The sequence below is a fragment of the Chiloscyllium punctatum genome, chromosome 34 (genome assembly GCF_047496795.1).
Source record: "Chiloscyllium punctatum isolate Juve2018m chromosome 34, sChiPun1.3, whole genome shotgun sequence".
NCBI classification, from domain to species: Eukaryota; Metazoa; Chordata; class Chondrichthyes; order Orectolobiformes; family Hemiscylliidae; genus Chiloscyllium; species Chiloscyllium punctatum.
Genome location: NC_092772.1, coordinates 50,794,333 through 50,807,637, shown reverse-complemented (window position 1 = coordinate 50,807,637; position 13,305 = coordinate 50,794,333). Strand labels below are relative to the sequence as shown.

At 51.1% G+C, this 13,305-nt stretch overlaps 1 protein-coding gene across 5 annotated transcripts in view; it reads right to left on the bottom strand.

Moving 5' to 3' along the window:
- Positions 1 to 13,305, bottom strand: part of dyrk1b (dual-specificity tyrosine-(Y)-phosphorylation regulated kinase 1B) — a 95,145-nt gene that overhangs the window by 5,525 nt on the left and 76,315 nt on the right. For 4 of the 5 annotated variants that reach the window (XM_072553498.1, XM_072553497.1, XM_072553500.1 and 1 more), the window contains one exon: positions 1,057 to 1,160. The exons of the other annotated variant lie outside the window; for it this stretch is intronic. In XM_072553498.1, coding sequence (XP_072409599.1) covers positions 1,057 to 1,160 — 104 coding nt within the window. The remainder of the gene's footprint in view (positions 1 to 1,056; positions 1,161 to 13,305) is intronic. 5 annotated transcript variants of the gene reach the window in all.

Sequence of the window (13,305 nt, the reverse complement as noted above, 5' to 3'; positions counted from 1 at the left end):
AATGGAAAGCATTGCTTTCGAACGTTCCCAACTCAGCTGCAGAGACACTCCAAACCCTCTCTTCCCAAACACGGAGGGATGCAGCAATTCAAACACAGCCGCAGGAAGGTGGCCATCATGGACAGCACACCAGGACCACTGGCACACTGGGCACAGGGCATTAGCCACTTCCCACAGCGTGGGGAGGAGGAGAAGGAGACAAATTTAACACACACACACACACACACACAGACACAGACACAGGAAAGCAGAAAGGTCAAGATCAGAGGGAAGGAGAGAGAGAGAGAGAGAAGGCAATCAAACAAGCAGGAACTAACACACATACATCTACATCCAGATAGAGAGAGACGCACAAACACACGTACATCTAGAAAGACACACACACACGTATATCTAGAGACACGCACAAACATGAAAATCTAGACAGACAGGGAGACACACAAACATGAAAATCTAGATAGAGAGACAGTCACACACACCAAACACATGAGTAAAAAAGACACGCACATAGTGAGGGAGACAGACACACAGTAAGACAGAGACACTAATTAACGCAAGTCGATTCATAAACATACATATAAGCAGACACACAGAATGAAGACAAACAATTCAGAATCAGTGCTTTTACACACAAGATGAAAAAAAGTTGGATGTTCACTGGGATCCGGGACCCTGAAAAGACGGTCTCCAATACTTTGTCTCTTCAAAATGTTCAACTCAAGAAAGACCTCTGTGCATTGTCTCTGCTTCCATTCGGAGTCATGTCTGAAAGATAGCACCTGTAGGAAGGTAGGGAGAGTGGGAGGGAGGGCGGAAACTTGTGGAAGACGAGAATCGTTTGTCACAGGCTTCTCTGTTCTGCTCTGCTTCTGGCTCCAAGGGCATGTTGGAAACTGCTGGCAAGTCTTCACTGTGGCAGATATGCTGTGTGGCACTGAGGGCCAGGGATTGGTAAAGGGACCAGCTTGGCAATGGCCCATCAGCCACCCACTCAACCCCCACCATGCACTGCTCGAAGGCTACATGATTGAGCCGAGAGGTTCGGAGATTCCGTACCTGTGGACTGTGCATTTCATAGTCTGTTTGAGCTTCGGTGCCATTGCAGTAGCGGCTGGTGTACCGTTGATTCGGGTTGTCACTTGAAGACCCACTGGAACCACCTGAGAGTAGGAACGATGAATGGTTAGCAGAGGAGATGCCCAGGAGCAGGTACACATGGGGAGAACAAGGGAGAGACAGGAGACAATAAAACAGTAAAATTGAGCACACACAGACAGCACAAATATACAGCACATCCAGCCAACAATGGCACCACAAAAAAAGCAGGAAGTGAAAGAAAATGTTCAATTGGCCAGGGAGGACAACCGTAATCCACTGTCACGTCACTGTCAATCAACAATATCAAAGGGAAACAGGTAACTCAATCAAAACTCAGCATTCAACTGAACAATAGGGGACCAGTGCAATGTGACAACTATACAACCAAAATACACAAGTTGGAACACATCCAAATCACCGGACTACATCCCAGTGTCATACAGGGACAGACCTGTCCGCACCCCAGTACTGTACCCCAGTGTGATACAGGGACAGGCCTGTCCCCACCAGTACTGTACCCCAGTGTTATACAGGGACAGACCTGTCCCCACCAGTACTGTACCCCAGTGTTATACAGGGACAGACCTGTCCCCACCAGTACTGTACCCCAGTGTTATACAGTGACAGACCTGTCCCCACCAGTATTGTACCCCAGTGTTATACAGCAACTGGGCTGTCTCCACCAGTACTGTACCCCAGTGTGATACAGTGACTGACCTGTCCCCACCAGTATTGTACCCCAGTGTTATACAGTGACAGACCTGTCCCCACCAGTACTGTACCCCAGTGTGATACAGTGACAGACCTGTCCCCACCAGTATTGTACCCCAGTGTTATACAATGACAGACCTGTCCCCACCAGTACTGTACCCCAGTGTTATACAGGGACAGACCCTGTCCCCACCAGTACTGTACCCCAGCGTTATACAGGGACAGACCTGTCTCCACCAGTACTGTACCCCAGTGTTACACGGTGACAGACCTGTCCCCACAAGACTGTACACCAGTGTGATACAGGGACAGACCTGTCCCCACCAGTACTGTACCCCAGTGTTATACAGTGACAGACCTGTCCTCACCAGTACTGTACCCCAGTGTTATACAATGACAGACCTGTCCCCACCAGTACTGTACCCCAGTGTTATACAATGACAGACCTGTCCCCACCAGCACTGTACCCCAGTGTTATACAGTGACAGACCTGTCCCCTACCAGTAGTGTACACCAGTGTTACACAGGGACAGACCCATCCCCACCCGTACTGTACCCCAGTGTTATACAGTGACAGACCTGTCCCCCACCAGTACTGTACCCCAGTGTTATACAGTGACAGGCCTGTCCCCACCAGTACTGTACCCCAGTGTTATACAGCAACTGGCCTGTCTCCACCAGTAATGTACCCCAGTGCGATACAGTGACTGACCTGTCCCCACCAGTATTGTACCCCAGTGTTATACAATGACAGACCTGTCCCCACCAGTACTGTACCCCAGTATTATACAGGGACAGACCTGTCTCCACCAGTACTGAAACCCAGTGTTATACAGTGACAGACCTGTCTCCACCAGTACTGTACCCCAGTGTTATACAGTGACACACCTGTCCCCCACCAGTACTGTACCCCAGTGTTATATAGGGACAGACCTGTCCCCACCAGTACTGTACCCCAGTGTTATACAGCAACTGGCCTGTCTCCACCAGTAATGTACCCCAGTGTGATACAGTGACTGACCTGTCCCCACCAGTATTGTACCCCAGTGTGAGACAATGACAGACCTGTCCCCACCAGTACTGTACCCCAGTGTTATACAGGGACAGACCTGTCTCCACCAGTACTGTAACCCAGTGTTATACAGTGACAGACCTGTCTCCACCAGTACTGTACCCCAGTGTTATACAGTGACACACCTGTCCCCCACCAGTACTGTAACCCAGTGTTATACAGTGACAGACCTGTCCCCACCAGTACTGACCCCAGTGTTATACAGTGACACACCTGTCCCCCACCAGTACTGTACCCCAGTGTTATACAGGGACAGGCATGTCCCCACCAGTAATGTACCCCAGTGTGATACAGTGACACACCTGTCCCCCACCAGTACTGTACCCCAGTGTTATACAGGGACAGACCTGTCCCCACAGGTGCTGTACGCCAGTGTCATACAGGGACAGACCTGTCCCCACCAGTACTGTACCTCAGTAGTATACAGGGAAAGACCTGTCCCCACCAGTACTGTACCCCAGTGTTATACAGGGACTGACCTGTCCCCACCAGAACTGTATCCCAGTGTTATACAGTGACAGACCTGTCCCCACCAGTGCTGTACCCCAGTGTTATACAGGGACAGACCTGTCCCCACCAGTGCTGTACCCCAGTGTTATACAGGGACAGACCTGTCCCCACCAGTACTGTACCCCAGTGTTATACAGTGACAGACCTGTCCCCCACCTGTAGTGTACACCACTGTTACACAGGGACAGACCTGTCCCCACCAGTACTGTACCCCAGTGTTATACAGGGACACACCTGTTCCCCACCAGTACTGTACCCTAGTGTTATACAGTGACAGACCTGTCCCCCCACCAGTACTGTACCCCAGTGTGATATAGTGACAGACCCGTCCCCACCAATACTAGTACCCAGCGTTAAACAGGGACCGACCTGTCCCCACCAGTACTGTAACCCCACTGTTATACAGGGACAGGCCTGTCCCCACCAGTACTGTAACCCCACTGTTATACAGGGACAGACCTGTCCCCACCAGTACTGTAACCCCACTGTTATACAGGGACAGACCTGTCCCCACCAGTACTGTACCCCAGTGTTATACAGGGACAGACCCTGTCCCGACCAGTACTGTACCCCAGCGTTATACAGGGACAGACCTGTCTCCACCAGTACTGTACCCCAGTGTTACACAGGGACAGACCTGTCCCCACCAGTACTGTATCCCAGTGTTACACGGTGACAGACCTGTCCCCACAAGACTGTACACCAGTGTGATACAGGGACAGACCTGTCCCCACCAGTACTGTACCCCAGTGTTATACAGTGACAGACCTGTCCTCACCAGTACTGTACCCCAGTGTTATACAATGACAGACCTGTCCCCACCAGCACTGTACCCCAGTGTTATACAGGGACAGACCCGTCCCCACCAACACTGTACACCAGTGTTATACAGTGACAGACCTGTCCCCTACCAGTAGTGTACACCAGTGTTACACAGGGACAGACCCATCCCCACCCGTACTGTACCCCAGTGTTATACAGTGACACACCTGTCCCCCACCAGTACTGTACCCCAGTGTTATATAGGGACAGACCTGTCCCCACCAGTACTGTACCCCAGTGTTATACAGCAACTGGCCTGTCTCCACCAGTATTGTACCCCAGTGTGAGACAATGACAGACCTGTCCCCACCAGTACTGTACCCCAGTGTTATACAGGGACAGACCTGTCTCCACCAGTACTGTAACCCAGTGTTATACAGTGACAGACCTGTCTCCACCAGTACTGTACCCCAGTGTTATACAGTGACACACCTGTCCCCCACCAGTACTGTAACCCAGTGTTATACAGGGACAGGCATGTCCCCACCAGTAATGTACCCCAGTGTGATACAGTGACACACCTGTCCCCCACCAGTACTGTACCCCAGTGTTATACAGGGACAGACCTGTCCCCACAGGTGCTGTACGCCAGTGTCATACAGGGACAGACCTGTCCCCACCAGTACTGTACCTCAGTAGTATACAGGGAAAGACCTGTCCCCACCAGTACTGTACCCCAGTGTTATACAGGGACTGACCTGTCCCCACCAGAACTGTATCCCAGTGTTATACAGTGACAGACCTGTCCCCACCAGTGCTGTACCCCAGTGTTATACAGGGACAGACCTGTCCCCACCAGTGCTGTACCCCAGTGTTATACAGGGACAGACCTGTCCCCACCAGTACTGTACCCCAGTGTTATACAGTGACAGACCTGTCCCCACCAGTGCTGTACCCCAGTGTTATACAGTGACAGACCTGTCCCCACCAGTGCTGTACCCCAGTGTTATACAGTGACAGACCTGTCCCCAACAATACTGGCACCCCAGTGTTATACAGTGACAGACCTGTCCCCACCAGTGCTGTACCCCAGTGTTATACAGTGACAGCCCTGTCCCCACCAGTGCTGTACCCCAGTGTTATACAGGGACAGACCTGTCCCCACCAGTGCTGTACCCCAGTGTTATACAATGACAGACCTGTCCCCACCAGTGCTGTACCCCAGTGTTATACAGGGACAGACCTGTCCCCACCAGTGCTGTACCCCAGTGTTATACAGGGACAGACCTGTCCCCACCAGTGCTGTACCCCAGTGTTATACAGTGACAGACCTGTCCCCACCAGTGCTGTACCCCAGTGTTATACAGGGACAGACCTGTCCCCACCAGCACTGTACCCCAGTGTTATACAGTGACAGACCTGTCCCCACCAGTGCTGTACCCCAGTGTTATACAGTTGACAGGCCTGCCCCAACAATACTGGCACCCCAGTGTTATACAGTGACAGACCTGTCCCCACCAGTGCTGTACCCCAGTGTTATACAGTGACAGACCTGTCCCCACCAGTGCTGTACCCCAGTGTTATACAGGGACAGACCTGCCCCCACCAATACTGGCACCCCAGTGTTAATTCAGGGACAGACCTGTCCCCACCAGCACTGTACCCCAGTGTTATACAGGGACAGACCTGTCCCCACAAGTACTGTGCCCCAGGGGTTATCAAACATAGAACAGTACAGCACAGAACAGGCCCTTCAGCCCACGATGTTATGCTGACCACTGATCCTCATGTATGCACCCTCAATTTTCTGTGACCATATGCATGTCCAGGAGTCTCTTAAATGTCCCCAATGACCCTGCCTCCACAACTGCTGCTGGCAACGCATTCCATGCTCTCACAACTCTGTGTAAAAAAACCCGCCTCTGACATCCCCTCTGTACTTTCCTCCAACCAGCTTAAAACGATGACCCCTCGTGTTAGTCATTTCTGCCCTGGGATATAGTCTCTGGCTATCGACTCTATCTATGCCTCTCATTATCTTGTATCCCTCAATTAGGTCCCCTCTCCTCCTCCTTTTCTCCAATGAAAAAAGTCCGAGCTCAGTCAACCTCTCCTTCTAAGATAAGCCCTCCAAGTCCAGGCAGCATCCTGGTAAACCTCCTCTGAACCCTCTCCAAAGCATCCACATCTTTCCTATAATAGGGCGACCAGAACTGGACACGGTATTCCAAGTACGGTCTAACCAAAGTTTTATAGCAACAAAATCTCACGGCTCTTAAACTCAATCCCCCTGTTAATGAAAGCCAAAACACCATATGCTTTCTTAACAACCTTGTCCACTTGGGTGGCAATTTTAAGGGATTTATGTACCTGTACACCAAAATCCCTCTGTTCCTCTACACTGCCAAGAATCCTATCCTTAATCCTGTACTCAGCTTTCAAATTCAACCTTCCAAAATGTATCACCTCGCATTTATCCAGGTTGAACTCCATCTGCCACCTCTCAGCCCATCTCTGCATCCTGTCAATGTCCCGCTGCAGCCTACAACAGCCCTCTATACTATCAACGACACCTCCAACCTTTGTGTCGTCTGCAAACTTGCTGACTCATCCAAGTCATTAATAAAAATTACAAACAATAGAGGCCCAAGGACAGAGCCCTGTGGAACACCACTCACCACAGACTTCCAGGCAGAATATTTTCTTTCTACTACCACTCGCTGTCTTCTGTTGGCCAGCCAATTCTGTATCTAGAGAACTATGTTCCCCTGTATCCCATTCCTCCTGACCTTCTGAATGAGCCTATTGTGGGGAACCTTATCAAATGCCTTGCTGAAGTCCATATACACCACATCCACAGCTCGACCCTCATCAACTTTTCTAGTCACATCCTCAAAGAACTCGATAAGGTTTGTGAGGCATGACCTGCCCCTCACAAAGCCGTGTTGACTGCATTTAATCAAGCCATGCTCTTCCAGATGGTCATAAATTCTATCCCTCAGAATCCTTTCTAACACCTTGCAGACGACAGACGTGAGACTTGCTGGTCTGTAATTGCCAGGGATTTCCCTATTTCCTTTCTTGAAGAGAGGAATTACATTTGCCTCTCTCCAGTCCTCAGGTACGACTCCAGTGGAGAGCGAGGATACAAAGATCTTCGCAAGTGGCGAAGCAATTGCATTCCTCATTTCCCAAAGCAGTCGAGGACAAACCTGGTCCGGGCCTGGCGACTTATCAATCTTAATGTTTGACAAAATTTTCAGCACATCAGCTTCCTCTATCTCTATCCATTCCAGCATGCACACCTGCTCTTCAAAGGTTTCATTCACTACAAAGTTCGTTTCTTTCGTAAAGACAGAAGCAAAAAACTCATTTCGGGCTTCCCCTACCACCTCAGACTCCACACACAAGTTCCCTATACTATCCCTGATCGGCCCTACTCTTTCTATGACCATTCTCTTAGTCCTCACCTAAGTGTAAAATGCCTTTAGATTCTCCCTAATCCTTCCTGCCAAGCCTTCTTCGTGCCCCCTCCTGGCTCTCCTCAGACCATTTTTGAGCTCCTTCCTCACCTGCCTGTAATCCTCTAGAGCTGAGCTTGACCCTAGCTTCCTCCACCTTATGTAAGCTACCTTTTTCCTTATGACGAGATGCTCCACTGCTCTCGTCATCCAAGGTTCCTTTATCTTACCCCTTCTTGCCTGTCTCAGATGGACATATTTATTCATCACTCGCAACAACTGCTCCTTAAACAGTCTCCACATGTCTATAGTGCCTTTACCATGGAACAATTGCTCCCAGTCCATCCTTCCTAACTCATGTCTAATCACATCATAGTTTCCTCTTCCCCAATTAAATATCCTCCCATTTTGCCTAACTCTCTCCTTCTCCATAGCTATGTAGAATGTGAGCCAGTTGTGGTCACTATCACCAAAATGCTCTCCCACCACAAGATCTGATACCTGCCCCGGTTCGTTTCCGAGCACCAAGCCTAGAATGCCCTCTCCCCTCATCGGCCTGTCAACGTACTGAGTTAGGAAACCCTCCTGAACACACCTTACAAAAACAGCTCCATTCAAATCTTCGGCTTGAAGGAGGTTCCAATCAATATTGGGAAAGTTAAAGTCACCCATTACAACAATCCTACTACGTCCACACTTTTCCAAAATCTGCTGACCTATGCTTTCTTCCATCTCCCTGCTGCTATTGGGGGGGCCTGTAGTAAACCCCTAAAGAGGTGACTGCTCCCTTACTGTTCCTAATTTCCACCCATACTGACTCAGTAGGCAGATCTTCCTCGACAATGGTAACTTCTGTAGTTGTGATCCCCTCTCTGATTAGTAGTGCTACACCCCCTCCTCGTTCTCCCCCCTCCCTATTCTTTTTAAATGCTCTCAACCCTAGAACATCCAGCAACTATTCCTGCCCCTGAGAAACCCATGTCTCCGTTATGGCCACAACATCATCGCACCAGGTACTGATCCATGCTCTAAGTTCGTCACTTTTATTCATGATACTCCTTGCGTTAAAGCAAACACACTTTAATTGATACCTTGGTTCCTTCCCAGGAAAATCCTTCCCACTAGCTGGTCTACCTCTTGCTATTGCCTCATCTGCATTAACTCTCACCTCCAGTATACAGCTCAGGCTCCCACCCCCCGCCATACTAGTTTAAACCCTCTCGAACTACTCGAGCAAACCTTCCACCCAGGACATTGGTCCCCTTCCAGTTCAGATACAACCCGTCCTTCTTGTGCAGGTCCCCACCAGTACAGCACCCCAGTGTTATACAGGGACAGACCTGTCCCCACCAGTACTGTACCCCAGTGTTATACAGGGACAGACCTGTCCCCACCAGTACTGTACCCCAGTGTTATACAGGGACAGACCTGTCCCCACCAGTACTGTACCCCAGTGTTATACAGGGACAGACCTGTCCCCACCAGTACTGTACCCCAGTGTTATACAGGGTCAGACCTGTCCCCACCAGTACTGTACCCCAGTGTTATACAGTGACAGACCTGTCCCCACCAGTACTGTACCCCAGTGTTATACAGGGACAGACCTGTCCCCACCAGTACTGTACCCCAGTGTTATACAGGGACAGACCTGTCCCCACCAGTACTGTACCCCAGTGTTATACAGGGACAGACCTGTCTCCACCAGTAATGTACCCCAGTGTTATACAGTGACAGACCTGTCCCCACCAGTACTGTACCCCAGTGTTATACAGGGACAGACGTGTCTCCACCAGTAATGTACCCCAGTGTTATACAGCGACAGACCTGTCCCCACCAGTACTGTACCCCAGTGTTATACGGGGACAGACCTGGCCCCACCAGTACTGTACCCCAGAGTTATACAGGGACAGACCTGTCCCCACCAGTACTGTACCCCAGTGTTATACAGGGACAGACCTGTCCCCACCAGTACTGTACCCCAGTGTTATACAGCGACAGACCTGTCCCCACCAGTACTGTACCCCAGTGTTATACGGGGACAGACCTGTCCCCACTAGTACAGCACCCCAGTGTGATACAGTGACACACCTGTCCCCACCAGTACTGTACCCCAGTGTTATACAGTGACAGACCCGTCCCCACCAGTACTGTACCCCAGTGTTATATGGGGACAGACCCGTCCCCACCAGTACTGTCCCCCGGTGTTATACGGGGACAGACCCGCCCCAACCAGAACAGTACCCCAGTGTTATACAGGGGCAGACCGGTCCCCACCAGGACTGTTCCCCAAGTTATACAGCTACAGACCCATCCCCACCAGTACTGTACCCCAGTGTAATACAGTGACAGACCCGTCCCCACCAGTACTGTACCCCAGTGTTATATGGGGACAGACCTGTTCCCACCAGTACTGTACCCCAGTGTTATACAGGGACAGACCTGTCCCCACCGGTACTGTACCCCAGTGTTATACGGGGACAGACCCGTCCCCACTAGTACAGTACCCCAGTGTTATACGGGGACAGACCGGTCCCCACCAGTACTTTACCCCAGTGTAATACAGTGACAGACCTGTCCCCACCAATACTGTTCCCCAGTCGTATACAGTGACAGACCTGTCCCCACCGGTACTGTAGCCCAGTCGTATACAGTGACAGACCTGTCCCCACCAGTACCTGCACCCCAGTGTTATACAGGGACAGACCTGTCCCCACCAGTACCTGCACCCCAGTGTTATACAGGAAGAGACCTGTCCCCCACCAGTACTATATCACATTGGTATACAGCGACAGACCTGTTCCCCAACAGTACTGTAGCCCAGTGTTATACAGCGACAAACCTGTCCCCACCGTTATACAGTGATAAACCTGTCCCCACCAGTACTGTACCCCAGTGTTATACAGCGACACACCGGTCCCCCACCAGTACTGTACCCCAGTGTTATACAGTGACAGGCCCGTCCCCACCAGTACTGTACCCCAGTGTTATACAGTGACAGACCTGTCCCCCACCAGTACTGTAGCCCAGTGTTATACAGTGACAGACCTGTCCCCACCAGTACTGTACCCCAGTGTTATACAGGGACAGATCTGTCCGCACCAGTACTGTACCCCAGTGTTATACAGTGACAGACCTGTCCCCACCAGTACTGTACCCCAGTGTTATACAGGGACAGATCTGTCCCCACCAGTACTGTACCCCAGTGTTATACATTGACAGACCTGTCCCCACCAGTACTGTACCCCAGTGTTATACAGTGACAGGCCTGTCTCCACCAGTACTGAACCCCAGTGTTATACAGTGACAGACCTGTCCCCACCAGTACTGTACCCCAGTGTTATACAGTGACAGACCTGTCCCCCACCAGTACTGTAGCCCAGTGTTATACAGCGACAAACCTGTCCCCACCGTTATACAGTGATAAACCTGTCCCCACCAGTACTGTACCCCAGTGTTATACAGCGACACACCTGTCCCCCACCAGTACTGTTCCCCAGTGTTATACAGTGACAGGCCCGTCCCCACCAGTACTGTACCCCAGTGTTATACAGGGACAGACCTGTCCCCACCAGTACTGTACCCCAGTGTTATACAGGGACAGACCTGCCCCAACCAGAACAGTACCCCAGTGTTATACGGGGATAGACCTGTCCCCACCAGTACTGTAACCCCACTGTGATACAGTGACAGACCCGTCCCCACCAGTACTGTACCCCAGTGCTTTACAGTGACAGACCTGCACCCACCAATACTGTATACCATTGTGAAACGTGACAGACCTGTCCCCACCATAGAACATAGAACAGTACAGCACAGAACAGGCCCTTCGGCCTACGATGTTGTGCCGAACTTCTAACCTAGATTAAGCACCCATCCATATACCTATCCAAATGCTGCTTAAAGGTCGCCAATGATTCTGACTCTACCACTCCCACGGGCAGCGCATTCCATGCCCTCACCACTCTCTGGGTAAAGAACCTACCCCTGACATCTCCCCTATACCTTCCACCCTTCACCTTAAATTTATGTCCCCTTGTAACACTCTGTTGTACCCAGGGAAAAAGTTTCTGACTGTCTACTCTATCTATTCCTCTGATCATCTTATAAACCTCTATCAAGTCACCCCTCATCCTTCGCCGTTCCAACGAGAAAAGGCCGAGAACTCTCAACCTATCCTCGTACGACCTACGCTCCATTCCAGGCAACATCCTGGTAAATCTTCTCTGCACCCTCTCCAAAGCTTCCACATCTTTCCTAAAGTGAGGCGACCAGAACTGCACACAGTACTCCAACTGTGGCCTAACCAAAGTCCTGTACAGCTGCAACATCAGTACTGTACCCCAGTGTTATACAGTGACAGACATGTCCCAACCAGTACTGTACCCCAGTGTTATATGGGGACAGACCTGTTCCCACCAGTACTGTACCCCAATCGTATACAGCGACAGCCCTGTCCCCACCAGTACTGTTCCCCAGTCGTATACAGTGACAGACCTGTCCCCACCAGTATCTGCACCCCAGTGTTATACAGGAAGAGACCTGTCCCCACCAGTACCTGCACCCCAGTGTTACACAGGGATAGACCTATCCCCGACCAGTACAGTACACCAGTATTATACAGTGACAGACCTGTCCCCACCAGTACTGTTCCCCAGTGTTATACAGTGACAGGCCCGTCCCCACCAGTACTGTACCCCAGTGTGATACAGGGACAGACCTGTCCCCACCAGTACTGTACCCCAGTGTTATACAGTGACAGACCTGTCCCCCACCAGTACTGTAGCCCAGTGTTATACAGTGACAGACCTGTCCCCACCAGTACTGTACGCCAGTGTTATACAGTGACAGACATGTCCCAACCAGTACTGTACCCCAGAGTTATATGGGGACAGACCTGTTCCCACCAGTACTGTACCCCAATCGTATACAGCGACAGCCCTGTCCCCACCAGTACTGTTCCCCAGTCGTATACAGTGACAGACCTGTCCCCACCAGTACTGTACCCCAATCGTATACAGCGACAGCCCTGTACCCACCAGTACTGTTCCCCAGTCGTATACAGTGACAGACCTGTCCCCACCAGTACTGTTCCCCAGTCGTATACAGTGACAGACCTGTCCCCACCAGTATCTGCACCCCAGTGTTATACAGGAAGAGACCTGTCCCCACCAGTACCTGCACCCCAGTGTTATACAGGAAGAGACCTGTCCCCACCAGTACCTGCACCCCAGTGTTACACAGGGATAGACCTATCCCCGACCAGTACAGTACACCAGTATTATACAGTGACAGACCTGTCCCCACCAGTACTGTTCCCCAGTGTTATACAGTGACAGGCCCGTCCCCACCAGTACTGTACCCCAGTGTGATACAGGGACAGACCTGTCCCCCACCAGTACTGTACTCCAGCATTATACAGTGACAGCCTTGTCCCCACCAGTACTGTACCTTCGCGTTATACAGTGACAGACCTGTTCCCACCAGTTCTGTACCCCAGTGTTATACAGGGTCAGACCTATCCCCACCAGTCCTGCACCCCAGTGACATACAGCGACAGACCTGTCCACACCAGTACTGTACACCACTGTTGTACAGCGACAGCCCTGTCCGCACCAGTACTGTTCCACTGTGTTATAGACTGACAGACTTGTCCCCACCAGTACTGTACCCCAGTGTTATACAGAGACAGAC